Consider the following 27,380-nt stretch of genomic DNA (forward strand, 5'->3'; position numbering starts at 1 on the left):
TTTCCTCATTAATATCTGTTACAGTTTTTATTCCATTTACAGCACGTTACAGTTTCTATTCTACTTACAGCACACACACACACTGGCAATAGGTGGCGAATGAAATCTTTTTAAAGTCTTACCACTTGAAGGCTTGGCCGTGCTGGTATTAAGGACCCTAGCGAGTGTGTGGAATCACCTGATGCTGGCCCACACTGACTCGACTAAGACCAACAAGTTATCCCATAATTCAGTTGATTAGCATGGGCACGACTGATTTATTTATCTTTACTCTCACCATTAGCCATTGTCTGATGGAGTTATATCGAGAGACTGGACATTCAGTTTTCACTTTACACACTATTAGATCTGTCTGTGATCAAATTTGATGTACGTAATCACTGTACATCTGTCTTTAGAAATTACAAATCATTTTGACCACTTAGCAAGTTTACTTTGGGATCTTATAGTACAAATAACTGGGATTATTAACTCATTTGTTACTAAACATAATTGGAAGAGGCTATTTGTGTCAGCCTGTCTTCAAAAAGAGAACAAGTGGTGACATTTGTAGTGTATCTGAGTAACAGAGGAAATGAGCTGATTTTATTTTCTCGCCAGTATGGTCGAGATATTGTAATGCACAGAAATGTGATTCCCTGTGGCAATGAAAAGGTACCATTATTCCTGTCCTTATGATTAAAACATGAATGGTAAAAAGCCATTTTTCGTTATTATCGTGCTTGCCCTGGATATCCTTTTGAGCTTCGGTTTATCAGGAAAAGAGGCTGATAGTGCTAACACTGTGAAAGAATTTCATGTAGAATCTTACACTTCCTCATTGATTGTGTGGTGGGATGTAACTAGAACACTTGCCTGAAGTATGATGGGTGCTGATTGTGTGGTGAGATGTAACTAGAACACTTGCTGAAGTATGATGGGTGCTGATTGTGTGGTGGGATGTAACTAGAACACTTGCCTGAAGTATGATGGGTGCTGATTGTGTGTTGGGATGTAGCTAGACCACTTGCCTGAAGTATGATCGGTGCTGATTGTGTGGTGGGATGTAGCTAGAACACTTGCCTGAAGTATGATGGGTGCTGATTGTGAGGAGGGATGTTGCTAGAACACTTGCCTGAAGTATGATGGGTGCTGATTGTGAGGAGGGATGTTGCTAGAACACTTGCCTGAAGTATGATTGGTGCTGATCGTGGGATGTAGCTAGAACACTTGCCTGAAGTATGATGGGTGCTGATTGTGTGGTGGGATGTAGCTAGAACACTTGCCTGAAGTATGATGGGTGCTGATTGTGTGGTGGGATGTAGCTAGAACACTTGCCTGAAGTATGATGGGTGCTGATTGTGAGGAGGGATGTTGCTAGAACACTTGCCTGAAGTATGATGGGTGCTGATTGTGAGGAGGGATGTTGCTAGAACACTTGCCTGAAGTATGATGGGTGCTGATTGTGAGCAGGGATGTTGCTAGAACACTTGCTAGAACTGAAGTATGATGGGTGCTGATTGTGAGCAGGGATGTTGCTAGAACACTTGCCTGAAGTATGATGGGTGCTGATTGTGAGCAGGGATGTTGCTAGAACACTTGCCTGAAGTATGATGGGTGCTGATTGTGAGGAGGGATGTAGCTAGAACACTTGCCTGAAGTATGATGGGTGCTGATTGTGTGTTGGGATGTAACTAGAACACTTGCCTGAAGTATGATGGGTGCTGATTGTGTGTTGGGATGTAACTAGAACACTTGCCTGAAGTATGATGGGTGCTGATTGTGTGTTGGGATGTAACTAGAACACTTGCCTGAAGTATGATGGGTGCTGATTGTGTGGTGGGATGTAGCTAGAACACTTGCCTGAAGTATGATGGGTGCTGATTGTGTGGTGGGATGTAGCTAGAACACTTGCCTGAAGTATGATGGGTGCTGATTGTGTGTTGGGATGTTGCTAGACCACTTGCCTGAAGTACGATGGGTGCTGATTGTGTGGTGGGATGTAGCTAGACCACTTGCCTGAAGTACGATGGGTGCTGATTGTGTGGTGGGATGTAGCTAGAACACTTGCCTGAAGTACGATGGGTGCTGATTGTGTGGTGGGATGTAGCTAGAACACTTGCCTGAAGTACGATGGGTGCTGATTGTGAGGTGGGATGTAGCTAGAACACTTGCCTGAAGTACGATCGGTGCTGATTGTGAGGAGGGATGTAGCTAGAACACTTGCCTGAAGTACGATGGGTGCTGATTGTGAGGAGGGATGTTGCTAGAACACTTGCCTGAAGTACGATGGGTGCTGATTGTGTGGTGGGATGTAGCTAGAACACTTGCCTGAAGTACGATGGGTGCTGATTGTGTGGTGGGGTGTAGCTAGAACACTTGGCTGAAGTATGATCGGTGCTGATTGTGTGGTGGGATGTAGCTAGAACACTTGCCTGAAGTATGATGGGTGCTGATTGTGTGGTGGGATGTAGCTAGACCACTTGCCTGAAGTATGATGGGTGCTGATTGTGTGTTGGGATGTAGCTAGACCACTTGCCTGAAGTATGATGGGTGCTGATTGTGTGTTGGGATGTTGCTAGACCACTTGCCTGAAGTATGATGGGTGCTGATTGTGTGTTGGGATGTTGCTAGAACACTTGCCTGAAGTATGATGGGTGCTGATTGTGTGTTGGGATGTAGCTAGAACACTTGCCTGAAGTATGATGGGTGCTGATTGTGTGGTGGGATGTTGCTAGAACACTTGCCTGAAGTATGATGGGTGCTGATTGTGAGGAGGGATGTTGCTAGAACACTTGCCTGAAGTATGATGGGTGCTGATTGTGAGGAGGGATGTAGCTAGAACACTTGCCTGAAGTATGATGGGTGCTGATTGTGTGGTGGGATGTAGCTAGAACACTTGCCTGAAGTATGATGGGTGCTGATTGTGAGGAGGGATGTTGCTAGAACACTTGCCTGAAGTATGATGGGTGCTGATTGTGAGGAGGGATGTTGCTAGAACACTTGCCTGAAGTATGATGGGTGCTGATTGTGTGTTGGGATGTAACTAGAACACTTGCCTGAAGTATGATGGGTGTTGATTGTGTGTTGGGATGTAACTAGAACACTTGCCTGAAGTATGATGGGTGCTGATTGTGTGTTGGGATGTAACTAGAACACTTGCCTGAAGTATGATGGGTGTTGATTGTGTGTTGGGATGTAGCTAGACCACTTGCCTGAAGTATGATGGGTGCTGATTGTGTGGTGGGATGTAGCTAGAACACTTGCCTGAAGTATGATGGGTGTTGATTGTCTGTTGGGATGTAGCTAGAATACTTGGCTGAAGTATGATGGGTGCTGATTGTGAGGAGGGATGTTGCTAGAACACTTGCCTGAAGTATGATGGGTGCTGATTGTGTGTTGGGATGTAACTAGAACACTTGCCTGAAGTATGATGGGTGCTGATTGTGTGGTGGGATGTAACTAGAACACTTGCTGAAGTATGATGGGTGCTGATTGTGTGTTGGGATGTAACTAGAACACTTGCCTGAAGTATGATGGGTGCTGATTGTGTGTTGGGATGTAACTAGAACACTTGCCTGAAGTATGATGGGTGTTGATTGTGTGGTGGGATGTAGCTAGACCACTTGCCTGAAGTATGATGGGTGCTGATTGTGTGGTGGGATGTAGCTAGAACACTTGCCTGAAGTATGATGGGTGTTGATTGTCTGTTGGGATGTAGCTAGAATACTTGGCTGAAGTATGATGGGTGCTGATTGTGTGGTGGGATGTAGCTAGAACACTCCCTGTCTCTATGTCTCTCTCACTCTCTCATTTGCCTCTTCCTCCCTGCCACCTTCCCTTTCTCCCCCTCCCCAAAGTGTCTATATACAGTAACCATAATATTGATAACAAATAACGTTAATGTAAATTATATTGATATTTCATTAAAATGCACTCAGTCTGTTGAAGCTTGTACTATTATTTAAACGTCTTAAACCCGATATGTTACTTAAAGACCCACCGTGGCTGGTTGTAATAAAACTGATATGTTACTTAAAGCCCCACCATGGCTAGTTGTAATAAACCTGATATGTTACTGAAAGCCCCACCATGGCTGGTTATAATAAACCTGATATGTTACTGAAATCCCTACCGCGGCTGGTTGTAATAAACCTGCTATGTTACTGAAAGCCCCACCGTGGCTGGTTGTAATAAACCTGATATGTTACTGAAAGCCCCACCGTGGCTGGTTATAATAAACCTGATATGTTACTGAAAGCCCCACTGTGGCTGGTTGTAATAAACCTGATATGTTACTGAAAGCCCCACCGTGGCTGGTTGTAATAAACCTGATATGTTACTGAAAGCCCCACCGTGGCTGGTTGTAATAAACCTGATATGTTACTGAAAGGCCCACTGTGACTGGTTGTAATAAACCTGATATGTTACTGAAAGCCCCACTGTGACTGGTTGTAATAAATCTGACATGTTTTTGAAAGCCCCACTTTGACTGGTTGTAATAAACCTGACATGTTTTTGAAAGCCCCACTACGGTTGGTTGTAATAAACCTGATATGTTACTGAAAGCCCCACTATGACTGGTTGTAATAAACCTGACATGTTACTGAAAGCCCCACTACGGTTGGTTGTAATAAACCTGATATGTTACTGAAAGCCCCACTACGGTTGGTTGTAATAAACCTGATATGTTACTGAAAGCCCCACTACGGTTGGTTGTAATAAACCTGATATGTTACTGAAAGCCCCACTACGGTTGGTTGTAATAAACCTGACATGTTACTGAAAGCCCCACCGTGGCTGGTTGTAATAAACCTGACATGTTACTGAAAGCCCCACTATGACTGGTTGTAATAAACCTGTTATGTTACTGAAAGCCCCACTATGACTGGTTGTAATAAACCTGATATGTTACTGAAAGCCCCACTACGGTTGGTTGTAATAAACCTGATATGTTACTGAAAGCCCCACTATGACTGGTTGTAATAAACCTTATATGTTACTGAAAGCCCCACTACGGTTGGTTGTAATAAACCTGATATGTTACTGAAAGCCCCACTATGACTGGTTGTAATAAACCTGACATGTTACTGAAAGCCCCACTATGACTGGTTGTAATAAACCTGATATGTTAACGAAAGCCCCACTACGGTTGGTTGTAATAAACCTGATATGTTACTGAAAGCCCCACTATGACTGGTTGTAATAAACCTGTTATGTTACTGAAAGCCCCACTATGACTGGTTGTAATAAACCTGACATGTTACTGAAAGCCCCACTACGGTTGGTTGTAATAAACCTGATATGTTACTGAAAGCCCCACTACGGTTGGTTGTAATAAACCTGATATGTTACTGAAAGCCCCACTACGGTTGGTTGTAATAAACCTGATATGTTACTGAAAGCCCCACTACGGTTGGTTGTAATAAACCTGACATGTTACTGAAAGCCCCACTGTGGCTGGTTGTAATAAACCTGACATGTTACTGAAAGCCCCACTATGACTGGTTGTAATAAACCTGTTATGTTACTGAATGCCCCACTATGACTGGTTGTAATAAACCTGATATGTTACTGAAAGCCCCACTGTGACTGGTTGTAATAAACCTGATATGTTACTGAAAGCCCCACTATGACTGGTTGTAATAAACCTTATATGTTACTGAAAGCCCCACTACGGTTGGTTGTAATAAACCTGACATGTTACTGAAAGCCCCACTATGACTGGTTGTAATAAACCTTATATGTTACTGAAAGCCCCACTATGACTGGTTGTAATAAACCTGACATGTTACTGAAAGCCCCACTATGACTGGTTGTAATAAACCTTATATGTTACTGAAAGCCCCACTGTGACTGGTTGTAATAAACCTGACATGTTACTGAAAGCCCCACTATGACTGGTTGTAATAAACCTGTTATGTTACTGAAAGCCCCACCGTGGCTGGTTGTAATAAACCTGACATGTTGCTGAAAGCCCCACTATGACTGGTTGTAATAAACCTGATATGTTACTGAAAGCCCCACTATGACTGGTTGTAATAAACCTGTTATGTTACTTAAAGACCCACCGTGGCTGGTTGTAATAAACCTGACATGTTACTGAAAGCCCTACTATGACTGGTTGTAATAAACCTGATATGTTACTGAAAGCCCCACTGTGACTGGTTGTAATAAACCTGATATGTTACTGAAAGCCCCACTATGACCAGTTGTAATAAACCTTATATGTTACTGAAAGCCCCACTATGGTTGGTGGTAATAAACCTGATATGTTGCTGAAAGCCCCACTGCAGCTTGTTGTAATAAACCTGATATGTTGCTGAAAGCCCCACCGCGGCTGGTTATAATAAACCTGATATGTTACTGAAAGCCCCACCGTGGCTGGTTGTAATAAACCTTATATGTTACTGAAGGCTGGTTGTAATAAACCTGATTACTGACTATGACTGGTTGTAATTAAAGTGATTGTTTCAGGTTGAGTACGGTGACCTGCGGTTAGAGAACTCGTCTCAGACCGCCAGCGTGTCATCAACAACACCACAGCAGCAGCTCCAACTGGCTGTCGACAAGTTCTACCCTCACAAATACCGCAGCACTGCTCAGGAAGAGGAAGGGTACGTGGCTTCACTGTTATCACGTGAAAACGTGTAATCATTTTATTGTGATGGGGCAGGGTCTAGCTGACCTGTGATGATTTAGTTGGAGGATTGAATCCTTGGCGGATCAATCTTCTGATTGTTTTGTTTTCCATTCCAACCAGGAATGCTAATGTTTATTAAAGACCATGGTGTGTGCTGGTAATAAAAAAATGTAACTGGTTTCCTCTGAAGACTGAGTCAGAATTACCAAATGTTTGACATCCAATAGCCAATTATTAAATCAGTGTGCTCTAGTAGTGTGGTTAAGCAAAACAAACTTAAAAGCTGCAATCACAATTTAACTTTCAATGCAATTTACCCATTTTTCACAGTTATGGCCCTTGAACTTAGGAGATAAGAACATTTATTTTCAGACTCAAGATACTGAGCTGAAATTTTGTGTATAGATTTATTGTGTGCTATTACAGATCACGTTTAACTTCCATGGTGACTTACCTGTTTTTTCTAGGAGATTTGAACAATTGTTAGGCCCAGTAGGGAACATTTATTGCACAAGGGTCATAATATCTTTATATAATCTCAAGCTTTTTATATCTTTTTGAAAACTTTGTACTTCACTATACAGTAATTCCAGTCAGCCATTATTTAATTTTCAAATGATTATGAATATAATTAAAATGCAAGTTCTTTTTTAATTATGTGTATTAATAATGTGTATTTAAGAAGTAACCTGAAGGAAATAATGTTATTTTGATATTGGTGATGCTGTTTTCCTCACCATGATGTTGTTTGTCTTCAGCGCCCTGCTCGACCGGCTGGCGGAAAGATGGCTGGCTCTCCATGGCCGGACTGCACCCGACTGTGTCCGCGTCTTTCTCGCAGTCGCAAGAAAGTGGCCCTTTTTTGGAGCAAAATTATTTTCTGCAAAGGTAAGATTATTTTTCTTGGGGATTTTTTCAACAACGTTTTATATTATTATGGCTGCCATGTAAACACATTAGAAAATAAACAAAATGAAATACAACTACAATTGTAAGATTGAATTTGGTATCCTGATATGTCATTCGTACAAACGGAACCATGGACGTCACGAATTGTCATGTTCAATTTTTATCATTGAAAATGTTTAAACTTCTGTTATGTAAATGTTAAAATATGATCAGATAACAATTAAAGTCTTTCTTTAGAAAATTAATACCTGGTACAAGGGGAATCCCCATTCAATGGGTTATCTTTTTTTCGTCAGAAGCGAAATGAGAGAATTCTCACAATTTTATAACATTTATTTCAGTTCAAGTTATTTTCTTGCTTATATCCAATTAACGTTTAAAGCATGCTGTCCTGGGCACACACCTCAGCTATCCGGGCTTTGTGTTCAGGACAGTGGGTTAGTTGTTACTTGGTTAGTGGTTAGTGAGAGAGAAGAGAGTATATACAGTGGCCTTACACTTACCCATTGAGCCCTTAAGAACTCACTCTGGGTTGGAGCGGGTACCAGGCTGCAAACCCTGTACCTACCAGCCTGTAGTCCGATGGCTTAACCACTGCGCTACCGAAACAACTTTTCAAAAATATGTATGTTATTTCAATAAACAGACTCAAGTTTTCTGACTGAGATTTTACCATCCAAGTAGCAAACAAAGAGGATTGCCCAACTCTGATACAGTTACAGACTTTCCTGTAAATCATTATATTAAATTGGAGAATAAATAGGTTCCCCCAGCACTGACCTTGCTGTAGCAAGATTTGGATGTCTAGTATGACATTATAGTATAATAAGATTCTTACCAGCTATTTTTAACAAAACACCTAGGAACAGTAAGCAGTATATTAGTTGTTAATTTACTACATACATTCGATTTGTTTTTCTTAAATACCAGTAATGAAATGTCTTAATTCTGGTCCTATTATTGCTATCAGAATACAGTTTTGTTAAACAAGAAGTATTTGTTATATCTGGATAGATGCTAGCATACTAAGACTGTTTTTAATGCCTTATATCCATCAGAGGTTCAGACAGTGGATAGATGAAGATCTTACAATGTCTCAGTTGTCAAGTTGAGTTCGATCCTTGCATGTTAAGAGACTGGGATATTTAGAACAAAGTGACAGCCCGTAACTTGATAGCAGCAATCATTGTGGACATCATGTCACAGGCTTCCTTAATCAGCCTAATTGTTCAAATGTATGACTTTTTTATTCTGAATCTCTCCATGCTCTTGTAGTTACCACTGCTCTTAATAACCAGCAAATTGATTTTTTTTTTTTTGTCTCTTGATTTGGTCTCCTGAGTTTCCCTTGACCGACAAATGCAGACAGAACATGCAATTTTCCAGGAGGTCTGCTGTTGACTGGTTTCTTTTTTTCTGGGCATGTTGATGCTTATATTTTTCTGATACTTAATAATCTGTGTTAGAAAAATCAGATCTAAGTTCAGAAATCACATGTTGTTCAAAGTTTAACATAGTTGAGAAGATTTAGGCAATCATGGAATAAACAAATCATTGTAGGTTGTGGGTGTTAAATGGTGTACTGAGATGTTTAGTGTTTACTGTTAAAGATATGATGTGAAGGCGAAGTGTGAGTAGGAGGTTCTGTACCATCCTCAGGCATATAACCACAAATAAACGTATTTGTAGCAGATTGCCATTTTTGTAGTGTGTTTCTTTGGTACACATTTCAAAACAAAATATTACTTGTATTAAAAAGAAAATTCATGGGTGATAAAATAAAGTGGGTTAAAGCAAATGCTTTTATAAGTTATTGACAAACCTGCCTGTTACACACTTGATCTGTGTGTTCTGTCACAGCGTACAAACCTGCCTGTTACACACTTGATCTGTGTGTTCTGTCACTGCGTACAAACCTGCCTGTTACACACTTGATCTGTGTGTTCTGTCACTGCGTACAAACCTGCCTGTTCCACACTTGATCTGTGTGTTCTGTCACTGTGTACAAACCTGCGTGTTACACACTTGATCTGTGTGTTCTGTCACTGCTTACAAACCTGCCTGTTACACACTTGATCTGCGTGTTCTGTCACTGCGTACAAACCTGCCTGTTACACACTTGATCTGCGTGTTCTGTCACTGCTTACAAACCTGCCTGTTACACACTTGATCTGCGTGTTCTGTCACTGCGTACAAACCTGCCTGTTACACACTTGATCTGCGTGTTCTGTCACTGCGTACAAACCTGCCTGTTACACACTTGATCTGTGTGTTCTGTCACTGCTTACAAACCTGCCTGTTACACACTTGATCTGTGTGTTCTGTCACTGCGTACAAACATGCTTGTTACACACTTGATCTGTGTGTTCTGTCACTGCATACAAACATGCCTGTTGCACACTTGTGAAGAGTCCTAAATGCAGTCACTGCATACAAACATGCCTGTTGCACACTTGTGAAGAGTCCTAAATGCAGTCAGTCATGTTCTGTAAATAAGTTCAGTTTATCACTGAATTGTATGTCAAGATAAAAGAAATCAACTTCAAAATTTATTCTTTGTTGCTGCAGTTCAAACTGACACTAGTTAAAGCTACATGTAGGTGATGTAGTGGAAGTCCAAAACTTGGTGGTATGGTGTAATGTATGTCTGATGATGTAGTCACGGAATACAAACTTGGTGGTATGGTGTAATGTATGTTTGATGATGTAGTGACGGAATACAAACTTGGTGGTATGGTGTAATGTATGTTTGATGATGTACCAGTAGTGACGGAATACAAACTTGGTGGTCTGGTGTAATGTATGTTTGATGATGTACCAGTAGTGACGGAATACAAACTTGGTGGTCTGGTGTAATGTATGTTTGATGATGTACCAGTAGTGACGGAATACAAACTTGGTGGTCTGGTGTAATGTATGTTTGATGATGTAGTGACGGAATACAAACTTGGTGGTCTGGTGTAATGTATGTTTGATGATGTAGTGACGGAATACAAACTTGGTGGTCTGGTGTAATGTATGTTTGATGATGTAGTGACGGAATACAAACTTGGTGGTATGGTGTAATGTATGTTTGATGATGTTGTGACGGAGTACAAACTTGGTGGTATGGTGTAAAGTATGTTTGATGATGTAGTGACGGAGTACAAACTTGGTGGTCTGGTGTAATGTATGTTTGATGATGTAGTGACGGAATACAAACTTGGTGGTCTGGTGTAATGTATGTTTGATGATGTAGTGACGGAGTACAAACTTGGTGGTCTGGTGTAATGTATGTTTGATGATGTAGTGACGGAATACAAACTTGGTGGTCTGGTGTAATGTATGTTTGATGATGTAGTGACGGAATACAAACTTGGTGGTCTGGTGTAATGTATGTTTGATGATGTAGTGACGGAATACAAACTTGGTGGTCTGGTGTAATGTATGTTTGATGATGTAGTGACGGAATACAAACTTGGTGGTCTGGTGTAATGTATGTTTGATGATGTAGTGACGGAGTACAAACTTGGTGGTCTGGTGTAATGTATGTTTGATGATGTAGTGACGGAATACAAACTTGGTGGTATGGTGTAATGTATGTGTTGATGATGTAGTATGTTTGACGGAATACAAACTTGGTGGTCTGGTGTAATGTATGTTTGATGATGTAGTGACGGAATACAAACTTGGTGGTCTGGTGTAATGTATGTTTGATGATGTAGTGACGGAATACAAACTTGGTGGTCTGGTGGTATGTTTGATGTAATACAAACTTGTATGTTTGATGATGTAGTGACGGAATACAAACTTGGTGGTCTGGTGTAATGTATGTTTGATGATGTAGTGACGGAATACAAACTTGGTGGTATGGTGTAATGTATGTTTGATGATGTAGTGACGGAATACAAACTTGGTGGTATGGTGTAATGTATGTTTGATGATGTAGTGACGGAATACAAACTTGGTGGTCTGGTGTAATGTATGTTTGATGATGTAGTGACGGAATACAAACTTGGTGGTCTGGTGTATCCACCTCTTTTCTCACAAACCACTAACAACAAATCATTGACCTCTGTCATGAACAGACCGGTGCCTGTGCTTATAGAACTTCAGTCCAGACTCAAATATCTAATGACATCACACACATGCTATTTGTATTTCATTGCAAGACTCGAAGTATGAAGTAAAATATGGCCTACCGTTATTTTTTCCAAGTAGCTGGCCAACAGAAAAAATATCCAGCTAAGAAAAAACATGGCCTGCTGAAAATAACACAGTAGGATGGGAAGGGAGGATTTGAAATAGTTTGTTAAAAATTAGGACTTCAGAGATGTATTTTAGAGCATTATGGAATTAAAATACAATAGAATCTTGAGCCAAATACCAGATGAGATAATTGTACTTAAATCTGGTTCTTGAACAGTGACTTGCGGATGTAGAAGGTTCTCTTTCAGCTGCTAGGTCTACAGTACGATTATAAAAAAGTTTTATAATCACAGAGCTAGATACATGCTTCAACTGCAATTAAAAACAACACATTCAAGTAACAATGAATAAAAGAAATGTTTGTTGTGTTGTAGATGAGGTGTTCTCTTGAACCTGATGAAGATGTGTGGCTGGCCGTACAGGAAGATGGGGTGTCTGTGCTCGAACTTGTGTCTATGGTAAGAGTCACTGTTAGGTCTAAACATAGAGTCTGAACTAAAACTAGAACCTGATGAAGATGTGTGGCTGGCCGTACAGGAAGATGGGGTGTCTGTGCTCGAACTTGTGTCTATGGTAAGAGTCACTGTTAGGTCTAAACATAGAGTCTGAACTAAAACTAGAACCTGATGAAGATGTGTGGCTGGCTGTACAGGAAGATAGGAGACTGACACTTAGAACACAGTCTGGTCTAGGTCTGAACATTGAGTCTGGACACTAGAAGGTAGAACCTGGTCTTGTACATTAGGTCTACCGCTTGGTCTCATGGTGTTTGCTTCAAATGTATAGTGGCACTATTGATGAATTTATTTCCTTTTACAGTTTATAAATGAATGAATGAATGAATGAAAAAAAAAAAATGAATGGATAAACAAACATATGAACACACAAATAAATAAACAAATGGATAAATATTTAACGACACCCTAACACCAAAATACATCGGTTATTGGGTGTCAAACCAGAGTATGATAAATATTTAACGACACCCTAGCACCAAAATACATCGGTTATTGGGTGTCAAACCAGAGTATGATAAATATTTAACGACACCCTAGCACCAAAATACATCGGTTATTGGGTGTCAAACCAGAGTATGATAAATATTTAACGACACCCTAGCACCAAAATACATCGGTTATTGGGTGTCAAACCAGAGTATGATAAAAATTTAACGACACCCTAGCACCAAAATACATCTGTTATTGGGTGTCAAACCAGAGTATGATAAATATTTAACGAGACCCTAGCACCAAAATACATCGGTTATTGGGTGTCAAACCAGAGTATGATAAATATTTAACGACACCCTAGCACCAAAATACATCGGTTATTGGGTGTCAAACCAGAGTATGATAAATATTTTGATTTGTGAAAACCACTAACCCACCAAGATAAAGCACTAACCCACCAAGATAAAGCACTAGCCCACCAAGATAAACCACTAACCCACCAAGATAAACCACTAACCCACCAAGATAAAGCACTAGCCCACCAAGATAAACCACTAACCCACCAAGATAAAGCACTAACCCACCAAGATAAACCACTAGCCCACCAAGATAAAGCACTAGCCCACCAAGATAAAGCACTAGCCCACCAAGATAAAGCACTAGCCCAAATTCCTGATCAATTATAACTGAATTTTTATATAATTTTTGTAACATTACACATTTACGAGTATAACAGTAAAATAAAACAAACACTTAGATCATGTTATAACTTTCATTTTTTTGTTGTGCGTACGTTTGGTCTTTTGTCAAGTTTGATCCATTGTCATTGTCCCGTTTTCGCTTTTACCATCCCCCCGGGGGAAAATAATTGAGCAAACTCATGGTTGGTATCAAAACCAACTATCAAAATAATTAAATTTAAATGAGGGTACAACAGTGTGACACGCGGTAATAGATGGTTCAGTGTATTTGGTAGTGGGTTATACATTTAGGGCCAACTATTTATGTTGCCAGGGATGGTGATGCCAATTGCTCAAATACAGGGCATTATTCCATGTCAGACCAATATCAAAAGAATGTAACGGCGACATCTAATCCATTGTTAATTGATGAACAAAAAAGGTATTATCTTGTATCGGCAGCTGTGACGCATTATCCAAACCGCTACACGTGATAGTCCAAGCCAAGTCAATGCATGTGCGGTTACCATTAAAGTAAATTGTTTTCCTGATTGCCGATAACCACGTCAGCGAAGTGTTAAATTAGAAAACAATAGGTAAATAAAACAAACACTGAAATTCAAAGCGTGTCTGGGCTTTACTTGATTGAGATTAATCTGTCGTCACGATTGGTGATTTCCAAGTTCTTAGCCTAAAACATATGTGCGAGATTAACTACCACGTGACGTGTCCAACCAGTCAAAACATGCATGTCATTAGACTTATTTCTTGTGCCAGAATCTTGAAAGGGAAAAGTAAACAATGCATGCTGTAACTGTGACGATGTAGAGATAGTATGTCACTGCAGTTTGCAGACCTAGTTGATATTATTCGATGACAAACATCACAATCAAATTTATTAAACGAAATTTCAGCCGAGAGAAAAAGAAAAAAAACACATGATCGAGCAATAAGGAGGGGGGTTTCTCACTAGCCCGAACTTAAAAATCACTAGCCACGAGCGTCGGGCTGGCGGATTTGTCGAACTCTGGTCAAACGATAGTAAAAATATAAATAAATTGACAATCAACATGAATATAAAGTTAAAAACACGGTGTAAAGAGGTGTGCTAGGTATTTTGATTGTGTGAAAACATTCTTAGTAACATCTCTTAACTGTCATAAATTTTAATTCATATTGTTATAGGTGACTTACAAGAGGAGAATAGACTTGTTATTTTGTTTGTTTGTTGTTTTTTCCCCATCAGATTTTAATTGCACTTAAATAAATCCCTTCCAATGAGGATTTGGTTGTGTGTTTTACTAGTTATATAATTGACCAGACATTAAGGAATGTAGGCCAAGTGTAATTTTTCTCAAGCATTGATTCATATTAGAAGTGGGTTAGTTTTGTTTTGTTTTGTTTTAATGGTTGGCAAGACTAACTGAACAGTTCATGGAGGACTCCATATACTATTTATTATGTTCTTTGTCCAGCATTCTTTTCTCATCTGCATTGACATTTTCCAATACAAACATCAATATTCTGCTAGACACCATTTATAATACCGGTACTAGTTTCAGTAACTTCTTGCTCTTTATCAACTTGGATGCACAATCTTGGAAGACACTATTTATAATACCGGTACTAGTTTCAGTAACTTCTTGCTCTTTATCAACTTGGATGCACAATCTTGGAAGAGACTATTTATAATACCGGTACTAGTTTCAGTAACTTCTTGCTCTTTATCAACTTGGATGCACAATCTTGGAAGAGACTATTTATAATACCGGTACTAGTTTCAGTAACTTCTTGCTCTTTTGTCAACTTGGATGCACAATCTTGGACGACACTATTTATAATACCGGTACTAGTTTCAGTAACTTCTTGCTCTTTTGTCAACTTGGATGCACAATCTTGGACGACACTATTTATAATACCGGTACTAGTTTCAGTAACTTCTTGCTCTTTATCAACTTGGATGCACAATCTTGGACGACACTATTTATAATACCGGTACTAGTTTCAGTAACTTCTTGCTCTTTATCAACTTGGATGCACAATCTTGGACGACACTATTTATAATACCGGTACTAGTTTCAGTAACTTCTTGCTCTTTATCAACTTGGATGCACAATCTTGGACGACACTATTTATAATACCGGTACTAGTTTCAGTAACTTCTTGCTCTTTATCAACTTGGATGCACAATCTTGGACGACACTATTTATAATACCGGTACTAGTTTCAGTAACTTCTTGCTCTTTATCAACTTGGATGCACAATCTTGGACGACACTATTTATAATACCGGTACTAGTTTCAGTAACTTCTTGCTCTTTATCAACTTGGATGCACAATCTTGGACGACACTATTTATAATACCGGTACTAGTTTCAGTAACTTCTTGCTCTTTATCAACTTGGATGCACAATCTTGGACGACACTATTTATAATACCGGTACTAGTTTCAGTAACTTCTTGCTCTTTATCAACTTGGATGCACAATCTTGGACGACACTATTTATAATACCGGTACTAGTTTCAGTAACTTCTTGCTCTTTATCAACTTGGATGCACAATCTTGGACGACACTATTTATAATACCGGTACTAGTTTCAGTAACTTCTTGCTCTTTATCAACTTGGATGCACAATCTTGGACGACACTATTTATAATACCGGTACTAGTTTCAGTAACTTCTTGCTCTTTATCAACTTGGATGCACAATCTTGGACGACACTATTTATAATACCGGTACTAGTTTCAGTAACTTCTTGCTCTTTATCAACTTGGATGCACAATCTTGGACGACACTATTTATAATACCGGTACTAGTTTCAGTAACTTCTTGCTCTTTATCAACTTGGATGCACAATCTTGGAACAAGGAAGTGAAATTCATTCTTGTTTTGGTGGGGTTTTTTTTATCCTTTCACTGAAACCTCAGAGAATTACTGTCACCACTTTGGAATTAAGAGCCGAATCCCGGCTGCTGTCTTAGTATCAACAGTCAGCACTGCACTTGAGCAGAAAAAAGCACTAAAGACCGGAAATTAGACGCAGCAACAAATAATTTTTTCTTCATCGATGTGGGCTAAAATCTGTACAGATGTTGTCGGTGATGCCTAATTATGTCAAAAATCAATTTGGTCCTGACAGTCGTGGCCCTTTGGCTTGAATGGAATGGCTGTCATTTTATTCACAGCCACCGCTGGCCTGATCTCTCTCTGATTAGCTGTCCTCACGGCAATTGTAGTAGAGATACTTGACAAATGTGACCACACCACGCAGAATGAGTGATGGTCATTTGTGAATCACCATCTTTGTCGTGGCCAATTCTCCAGTAATGTTAACGGTATTCTATGCAAATTTGTCCTCAACTTGAGCAGGGTTATAATAAAACTCACTGAGCCTTTACGATTGATTTACTCTGCAAGTTCACTGTGAGAATATGTTATTCTGTCTGTTCACACATCTGTTTGTTCATCCATTGATCCGTTTGTACTTCTATCCTTCTAGCCTTTCATCCACTATAAAAACACTGACCGCAGAATTATGACACAGTGTGCTTTCTTTATGGTCCCAGTACATATCCCCTCCATTATCCCATTCCAGCCATATCAAAGGTCAAGGTATGTGTTGTTCTGTCTTTGAGAAAGTGCATATATAATATCCCTGTTATTAAGCAGTAGGATTAGCCTGTATTCATTCATTTGAACTTATTTTTCATGCTTATATCCAAGTAAGTTTCAAGCACGCTGTCCTGGGCACACACCTCGGCTATCTGGTCTGTCTGTCCAGGACAGTGGGTTAGTGGTTAGTTTAGTGGTTAGTGAGAGAGAAGTTGGTGTAGTTGTCTTACACCTACCAACTGAGTCATTAAAACGTGCTCTGGGTGGGAGCCAGTACACTGAGTTGCAAACCCAGTACCTACCAGCGTATGTCCAATGGCTTAACCACAACACTACTGAGGCTGGTCAAGCCTGTATAGTGGCCGGTCAAGCCTGTATAGTGGCTGGTCAAGCCTGTATAGTGGCCGGTCAAGCCTGTATAGTGGCCGGTCAAGCCTGTATAGTGGCTGGTCAAGCCTGTATAGTGGCTGGTCAAGCCTGTATAGTGGCCGGTCAAGCCTCTATAGTAGCCATGGATTTCCTTTCTCACAGTGAGTCATATAGTGTCAAATAAAATGATTGGTAACATATAGTAATAGTTTAAAATGAAATAACATGTCAGTGTAATATTATATTCCCATTACTGCCTCTTCTGACATGTCTTAAAGTTCATCTTCATTTTCTAACAAATCATGTCATGTAGAACAAATTTACCCATTTCAAACAGACCACATGTTATCCTGCTATCAATCTATATATTGGCAAGATTTGATGAATAGATAAATTTCTCTATTTTGGGTCATTGACCAAAGATATAGGTTTTTAGGACAGAACTACTTTTAGCCTAGTTATGATTGGCAAAAGGATGTTAATCAGTAACTCTACAGTATAAACCACTTGTAGAGCTTCCTGACATTTACCATTGTAACAGTCACAGAATAAAGCTGATATCGACTGTATACTGGTCAGGTTGAATGGTGAACACCACTTGTAGAGCTTCCTGACATTTACCATTCTAACATTCACAGAATAAAGTTGATATCGACTGTATACTGGTCAGGTTGAATGGTGAACGCCACTTGTAGAGCTTCCTGACATTTACCATTCTAACATTCACAGAATAAAGTTGATATCGACTGTATACTGGTCAGGTTGAATGGTGAACGCCACTTGTAGAGCTTCCTGACATTTACCATTCTAACAGTCACAGAATAAAGCTGATATCGACTGTATACTTGTCAGGTTGAATGGTGAACGCCACTTGTAGAGCTTCCTGACATTTACCATTTACAGTCACAGAATTGATATCGACTGTATACTGGTCAGGTTCGCCACTTGTAGAGCTTCCTGATTTACCATTCTAACATTCACAGAATAAAGCTGATATCGACTGTATACTGGTCAGGTTGAATGGTGAACGCCACTTGTAGAGCTTTCTGACATTTACCATTCTAACAGTCACAGAATAAAGCTGATATCGACTGTATACTGGTCAGGTTGAATGGTGAACGCCACTTGTAGAGCTTCCTGACATTTACCATTCTAACAGTCACAGAATAAAGCTGATATCGACTGTATACTGGTCAGGTTGAATGGTGAACGCCACTTGTAGAGCTTCCTGACATTTACCATTCTAACAGTCACAGAATAAAGCTGATATCGACTGTATACTGGTCAGGTTGAATGGTGAACGCCACTTGTAGAGCTTCCTGACATTTACCATTCTAACATTCACAGAATAAAGTTGATATCGACTGTATACTGGTCAGGTTGAATGGTGAACGCCACTTGTAGAGCTTCCTGACATTTACCATTCTAACAGTCACAGAATAAAGCTGATATCGACTGTATACTGGTCAGGTTGAATGGTGAACGCCACTTGTAGAGCTTCCTGACATTTACCATTCTAACAGTCACAGAATAAAGCTGATATCGACTGTATACTGGTCAGGTTGAATGGTGAACGCCACTTGTAGAGCTTCCTGACATTTACCATTCTAACATTCACAGAATAAAGTTGATATCGACTGTATACTGGTCAGGTTGAATGGTGAACGCCACTTGTAGAGCTTCCTGACATTTACCATTCTAACAGTCACAGAATAAAGCTGATATTTTAAGATAGTAGCCAATATTCTCTATTTATAGTTCTCTTTATGTCAGTGTTAATATAATTTTTACTATAATTTTATTATTAGTTAGAATTATGTATGAATAGGCTTTTGATAGTCATTTTATTAGTCTCACAAAATATCTAATTAATTACAAATTTACCAAGTATTAGTTTTTTATAGTTCCAGTTATGGCTGTCAGCATGTTAATACAGGTTTTACTCTACATCAACAGTTAGATTACTTTATGAATAGGCTTGGAGCAGTATTCATGATATGTCCGACACCTGCTGACCAGTGGTTTGGCGATGTATTAATTGAGCATTAATACCAGTGTTGAAGTGTTTCTATTCTCCGACTTTCCACACATTAATACCTACCTGTTTACACTGATACATATCTACAGTTAATACACACTTCCTTTTCTACACTGGCTGTCCACTGGAAATGTGGCTCATGTTTGCTTTGAATTAATAAGCTTAATACCTGCCTATAATCAATAGATTAACTTGCTTCTGTGAAAAGCCACTCATCCGGCATGTTGTGTGGCAGTGAGCGATTCCCTTGGGAAATTATTTCTTATACGTTGAATGAAAACTGGTTGGAAGCATCTGTTAACAGGGAAACGGAATGAAACATAACAAGAGAGACCCACACTGGGGGAAATATTAGCCAACTCTCGCCCAGTCGTCACGTCGCCAAAAACACTTTTGATTTAATGAAAAGGATAATCACTATCAAACTGTTATATGAAATAATAACTGTGCTATGCGAAGCATGGTCTGTGCTATCTGCTGTACAATAAACTGTGTGTTAATGTCTATGATTGGTGCTGCTGTTGATGATGATGATGATGGCTCGACATTGTTACATAGTACTGCCGTTATTTATAAATATTTATAGATATAAATATCATGTTACGAGAACTAATAATGCTTGAAAGATATATTGTTCTATGATCAACAGGAAAGTGATATTTTGAATTATGTTACTGCTGTAGTACATCATTGATTACGTGTGTCCTTGGACCTATAACTATCACTGTATGGCCATTATTCAGACACACTGTTAATAACATAATTTATTACCTCAGTGGGCACTGATAGCTGGGCAAATAATCATAATTTCTCACTGAGAATTTACCATGTATTTGGTGTCACGTACAATATTATTGGACTATTTGGTAATTATAAACCAGTCACATTTTCAGTGCTAAGTATATCATTAGAATTCGGCAGACAAACAAGTGATGTCAAGTAGTTTAAACAGCTTGCATTTATGCCTCTCTGTTTTCATTGTTAAATTTTGTATAAAATGTTATTTTAAAACATGTACAATTCATTACAGATTCTTTGTTATCTTAATAAATAAAATTTGTTTTAATAAAATTATCTTTGAATGTGAATAAATACAAAGTTATAACAATATTCAGAACCGTGTGTAAAGTGGATTGCATTATTTCTCTATTCATATATACATGTATAGATATAAAAATAAAAGGCTTTTTGAAAAATAGCCTTGGTAATAAACAGAATAACAAACTGTACAAGCTGTAATCAGATTTATGTTCCTAGTAAAATAAGCTCATGACAGATGATTATTATTTCGCGAGGGACAAATTGGTAACTCATTTATGATTCTCTGTATTATCACCTTGTGTGTTAATTTTCACTTCTGACATGTGAAACATAAAGACCTGATCAATAAATGTGACAAGTAATTATTCCACTATTACAATAGTCCGTGCAAAACCTGACGTGTGTACCAGTTGTGTGCAGTTGGTGGTTTCATTTTTTTCTGCCATCTCTGAACTATGGTGGACTATATGATGATAACCATGGTTATGTAAACTGAAATATCACATATGTTACATAAACTTAATAATGCACGGCTAGCTTGGCAACTTGCCAGATTTGTCATTTGTGAATTTTTAAAAAAAATCAGCAACTTTTATTTTAATTTGGCAAAGTAATTTCATGTAATCATTGATGTTTTTTTGGAAAATTACTGGATCTCTGCAGGTTTTTTAAGTTTAATAGATAATTTGGCAAAATGTTGTGATTACTTAGAGGTAGACCTCATAATGTCAGGTAAGTATGTTTCTTCAAGCCAAGAAGTGTAATAAAACATAGAGGTTAAACTTGCTACAATATGAGGTTAAACTTGCTACAATATGAGGTTAAACTTGCTACAATATGAGGTTAAATGTACTCTTATAACGTGCTTAAGTTTGAAAATCGATATCCTTGTCACTGCTGTCTGTGAGATGCCAATCAGATCACTTGATATAACTGTTGAAAGATAACATTTCTGATTAAATTCATATGAAAATCTCAGCTTGACTTTCAACTCGCCACACCCGTAATTTGAGAAAGACATTTAGGAAGTGGGTGGTGAAAATTCTCAATTTACCTTGCTAATTGTTTTCTTTAAACCCATGAAGCAGAACAATTGTAAATATATTATTAATTATTCAGTTGGTAGGTGGGGGGTTTTCAATTGGCAGTTCATAATTATTTCCCTGTAATGTGTTAAATGCCTATTAAGGTAATTTTGATTAATTGCTGTTAATTAATGGGCTATTTGCTCTATACATAAAGAGTAAGAAAGTGTGTGGACATCAATAATGAATAGAATGAGTGAGGAGTGTTTGCTAGCAATCAGTTCTTGGACATTAGTTAATTGAAAAGTATAGCTAATACTGCTGTTGTTTATTCTACCATCTTCCTACAACAGTGGATTCCTGTCTCAGGTTGACTTGTTATTTACAATCTTCACAACTGTTTCCTTCTATCTCCTAGCTCACTTAATGTCTGTTATCTTTAATTAGCATTAATTACAATTCTCCTCAACCGACATTATGTGTCATGCTTGCAATTGTCTCTGTGCACACTCTGAAAATCAATGATGCAAATGTTATTTCACCCATCGTTAACAAGACTGATCTCGTGAAATGGCCACTGGAGTAGCATTGATGTCGGGGGAAAAAAGATAATAATCATATTGATTAGGACGCGAGTAATTTATGTTTGGAAATTATTTGTCATTTAATATGATGAGCTTCAAATGGATTTCCTTGCTGGTGTTCCCAACACAGTTCCATCTTAAATTGTGTGTGAAAGTGAGCGGTTACTGGATCAAAAGAGCTGTTACGTGGCTGAGACCTGCGAGTTGAAATCTCCATGTCATGGGTCAGTGGTTTGGGTCACCGTGGTAAATGATTTATTCAGTGGTCAGCTCCAAGGGAAGAGACTCACACAGGACTTGGTGTTCTGTGTACAAGGTCCTTTAATAAAGCACTGCTGCACAGCATTGATTAATCTTTAATAGGGCATTGCTAGCTTAATGGGTTTTTCACTCATCATCTTATAAACTTGTTAGTGGTCAATATTATTAGCTGAGATTCCAAACCCAACAATTACTACCATATTGCTAGTCTGGTGGGGTGTGTGGTGTTGTGTGACAACTAAAACCCTTGAATAACTTATTTTTTCTAATTAGCCATCTGAAGAGCTGTCTGATTTCTTTCCCTTTATTGTCTACTTTCCTGATGACAGGAGCAGCCATGGTGTCAACTATTGCATTAAAGTTTACCATTAAAGTTTTGTATTTAGACCAGATTCTCACAAATTACAAGTCCTAATTCATTGAAACTTGGTTTATAGTTGCACCTATGGATGTTCATCACGGTTCATTTTAATTAAACAAAAATAAATTGATAATATAATAACATAATATTATCTTTTTTCCTTCCTTGATTTAAATACTTATTATAAATTTTCATAAAATAATAAATTACTGTGTAGTCCAATTATAAAGATCTGTAGTTGATTTCCCCACCACTTATTTCCCTCCATTCTGATGTGATGTTAATTGCGCATGAACCTTCACTAGATGCAAAATTAGATAATACAGTAATCCATCTTTGGATTAATAACTTAGATAATACTTCGCTCTGATGTACATTTCATGTTAATGAATTATAGAATTGATTTCCAAGCTATTTTATTGAGAAAGGTTTTAAAAACTGTTTCCACTGAAACCAGCATGAAATGAAGTGAAATGTACTTAAAGGAAGGGACAATCAAGGCATTTGACCTGGTATGCATATTCAATGATATATAATGCACATTATTGCTTAATATCAACAAGTATAATCGGATAGTTAATTAATAAAACGGTTAAATGTGACGGCTATTATATATAACAGGCACAGCCATTTTGTATCATCCCAGTGAATACGCCCTCTGGTGAGCTCACTCCGAGCTATGCCTTCGATGAGGAAAGATGGCCTCAGATTACAGTTATCTTCCCATTTGGTTGTCCAAAATCCGGAAATTTGACCGCGCAAGTAGTCTGCTGTTTGACTGTGATTATTTCATGGCAGACAGCTATGAAGTGGCAACTGTTTGACTGAAGTGACAGGGGATAGCATGTAGTTTGTAAACATGTGTAACTTGTTGACATTGAAGACTTGTTTGTGGTAATTCCGGCACATGCAAAAGTAGTGCTTTTTGTGTAAAATGGGTGTACTCCGGCCTGGTTTAGAGGGTGTGTCTGTTTAAACCAATATGCTGGGAGAAAGAGCTGGACAACAGGGGTTGTCCTTTTCAGGGTATGTGTCCCCCATGCAGGCAAAGGTACATACAAAACTTCACGGGCCTGCTGATATTAATAAAAATGTTATAGCCACTAAGGCTATATAGAAACATATACCGAAATTAATTGTGGTCTGAGGCCAGATGTGTTGCTCTGCTCTCTCGAGTTGCCCCCTCCACCTGGGGGGACTTATTGCAAGCTACTGCTCTTTGTTGGAGTAACGAACACGATGAAGAGGAAGGAGGAAGAGGAAACCTGCACCAGGGACAGCTCAGGGGGGACCTAACCTGGCGGCTCAACCGCCAGCGGTGGTCCTGTCTGCGTCGCCGCCCCCACCCCCGGGACCCGACCAACCAGTGCCAGCCGACGCAGATACCTCTGAACAGACTGAGCCAGTGGACCAGTCGATGCTGCAGTTGGACACAGCGATCTGTGAGACTCCACGGCGTGCGTCTCCCGTTCCAACCCCTTCGAGGCGTTCGGCATCGAGTCCCCCACCTCCGGGGAGCTCCGCCAAGACCCCTATGGATGGTGCTGCTGTGAAGCCGAAGGCCGTCACCCCACCGAGTAGTGACCAGCCAGCCAAGGCCTGGCCTCCCGCGACCATCCGTAACAGGGACGCCGCCTGGAGCCTAGCCATCTCCAAGATCAAGGGCCAGTATGCTCGATACTTGGTCGGGGACACCTCGGACACCAGCTCACTGCTGGGAGGCATTCTTGAGGGCAACTTTAAGAAGTTTCCTGACGGAGTTGAGTGTGCCATCTACGCCATGGAACTATGAGACGGGAAGTTTGGACTTGTGGTGACGTCGCGCTGAGATGATATCTACAGACAAGGAATACTCTTCGAAGAAATGGACAACTATACCATCCACAGAGTACTGAAGATCATCGCCGGTGCCCATTACGTTGAGCTAGCTAAGACCTTGTTAGCCCACCATTGGAGGAAACTGGTGCCGCAGTTCAACGCCAAGCACTTCATCTTGTCCCCGTAGTTGCCAACCATTCCAAGGGCTTAGTTGGACTTTAATTTTTTTTTTTAAATTGTAAACAGTCCAACACACTTTATTTTGGCAGCCCGTCTAAATTGCTCAAATCACCTTAAAACCCTTTCGGTCAAGCACTCTAAATTTTTGTCCAGACATGAGTTGTATGAATGAGCTCATTTTGGCTTTAGGTCTTTGACCTAACTACTAAATTCGTATTCCAAATTCCGCCCACCTTAAACTCACCCCACCCCCCACCCCCATTCTTTTTTTAATATTATTAAATAGTCCGATCCTCTCTTCTTTCTCTTATTTATTTTTGGACTGTCCATCTAAAATGCTCCAAATTATATAAATATTCAGCCGAGCAGTCAATTCTTTTTATTTTTGGCTTGTAACTTTTTATTTAATTTTGTTTTTTAATTCTATTAACTTTTTTACTAATAGCTATTTTTAAAATTCTGCCCATTTTCAACTCTATCCTCCCCTCATCCCGAGTCAGGCCACCGATCTTATCGGAGGTAGGACTCTGGATGGGCGTGTTCGAAACCCTAGTGGTATATGGACACGTTAAATTGTTATCTATCTATCTGGTGAGCTGGTGGTTACGTAATACCTAACATGTCACGTCAGGAATTAGTCTTCGAACTGAAGAAACAAAACATACCTGATTTTTGCGGATGTATTGCAATATTCTGTAATAATAGTCATCTCAGTAAGCCAGCAACAATTATATATTTATGTTTAATACAAAATAAACCACCATTGTCAAAGTGTTGAAATAACTGTATTTGTTGTATTATGGCTTGTACATAAATTAACCCACGTACTGAAATAATAATCGGAGTGTTTTCTTAGTTAATTAGTCTTTTTTTTCTGTGGCCTGTACCTGTGGTTCCTGATTGGCAGGTGTATATTTAGATGGTCCCCAGACACTGACACACTAAAAAGACGTGCCTCTTTTATTAAGATCACAGGGTATTGTGTATTAACCGTACGGACACCCCTCTAATCGTAATTGATTAGCCGTCTGCTTTATTACTGTGAGTAATTCTGTAAAACCCTTGATTAAGTAGACTTTCCCATCTAAAATAACAAAACTGACCAATTACGTAGTCCCAAAGAAAATAAAATTATCACTTGGGTATCGTGAGTGGTCGTTTTTGCTCAAACGTAGCATACCAATAGGCCTAATAATATGCATTTTTTTCTTTAGATTTAAAAAAAAAAAAAAAATACTATAACTCCATTTCGTTCTATTGATGCAAATTGAAATATATTTAGTTAAATAGTTTATTATACTATCAAGTCATTTATGTTGTTTTACAAGTCAGGTTGATGAAAGCGAAGCGCCTTGTCATAAATTAGAGCGTTTGTTTACACTGTGCATAGAGCAGATGGACGGAGCTGATGTCACTCTGCCCCAAGCTACACCACTGGACATCACAAAAACGAAACAAAATGGCTGCCCCCAGTTAGCAGGAATAATCAAGGTTTTTTTTATTAACTCTAAAATTGCGCGTTTTTCATTTGTTAAAGTGTCAGGGTATGCATCTTTCCAACACATAAATCTCTTGTTTGAGTTTACTCTACCTTTAAGGATTGTCTATTATTTCTTTTACATTCATCAGCATATTGGAAAAAAAAAGGTCATCTGCAAACTGTGTTAATCAGTAAAGCAGTTCACACAAGTTTTTGGATGATTTGTTTTGTTCTTGTAAAAGAAATAACAGACAATACTTATAATTAAATTTGAAGCATACCAATAATAACACAGTTCATACTTTACTTTGAATTATGTTTTGGTTCTCAAACAATAAGTCTCAGTAAGACAAAGAACCAATATAAAGTGACGTCATCAGATATGACATTCCATGACAACATTATTGTGACCTTCATTGAGAAATTAGCCAACTAACGTTGCTATGGCTGGACCAATGGGATGATGCTAAATTGTAATGAATGTAACAGACATTTAACTATATAGAAATATTTAAATTATTCAAGCTATTTTATAAACATTTCCACTTCTGTCAAATGAATCTGACTTTTTTTTCTATTCTGTCTTCTTGTGAATTTGTTTGGTTTTGTTTTTGTTTTTTTATCATCATATTCTTTTCAGTCTGGAACAATCTAGGAGAAACATCTTAAGAATTCATTATCTCAGTTCACATTTCAGTGTTAATTTCTGCCAGTTGACATCTGACCACAAGAATAGTCTGTCAAACTGTTAATATTGCCCAAGGTTTTTCTTAACAGTTACAATAATATTTTACTTTGAGATATCTTTCGTATTAAACGAGCTATGCTGTAGACATGCAGTTTGTGAAATATTAAACTTATCTCACACTGCTGGTCTCTAATCTTGCCAACATGCAGCATGGTGTACAAAGTAAATAATCCCAGTGATTGACGTTTCCATTATTACACGCTTCTGTCTTGACTTCTAGCTGACCCACATTACAACTAAGCTCCTATTCAGTTCCTAGTAAGCATTTTGGACACTATTAGACAAAATGTTACATGATATGACAGTAACTAGTCAGGTATGCCTATAACAGTATAGGAGCTAATTAAGTATGCTTATTATGACAGCAAAGTAACCAGTCAGGTATGCCTATTATGATAATATAGTAACTAATCATGTCTGTTATGGCTATATTAACTTGTATGGTATGCCTATTATGACAGTATAGTAACTAATCAGGTATGCCTATTACTAAACAAAAATTACAATTTGATAA

At 38.8% G+C, this 27,380-nt stretch overlaps 1 protein-coding gene across 2 annotated transcripts in view; it reads left to right on the plus strand.

The window, feature by feature from the left end:
• Positions 1-27,380, plus strand: part of LOC121371726 (pleckstrin homology domain-containing family H member 2-like) — a 179,626-nt gene that overhangs the window by 138,702 nt on the left and 13,544 nt on the right. For both annotated transcript variants that reach the window (XM_041497826.1, XM_041497827.1), the window contains exons 25-27: positions 6,457-6,596; positions 7,381-7,510; positions 12,094-12,177. In XM_041497826.1, the coding sequence (XP_041353760.1) occupies positions 6,457-6,596; positions 7,381-7,510; positions 12,094-12,177 (354 nt within the window). The remainder of the gene's footprint in view (positions 1-6,456; positions 6,597-7,380; positions 7,511-12,093; positions 12,178-27,380) is intronic.

Source organism: Gigantopelta aegis, chromosome 4 (genome assembly GCF_016097555.1).
Source record: "Gigantopelta aegis isolate Gae_Host chromosome 4, Gae_host_genome, whole genome shotgun sequence".
Classification (NCBI taxonomy): Eukaryota; Metazoa; Mollusca; class Gastropoda; order Neomphalida; family Peltospiridae; genus Gigantopelta; species Gigantopelta aegis.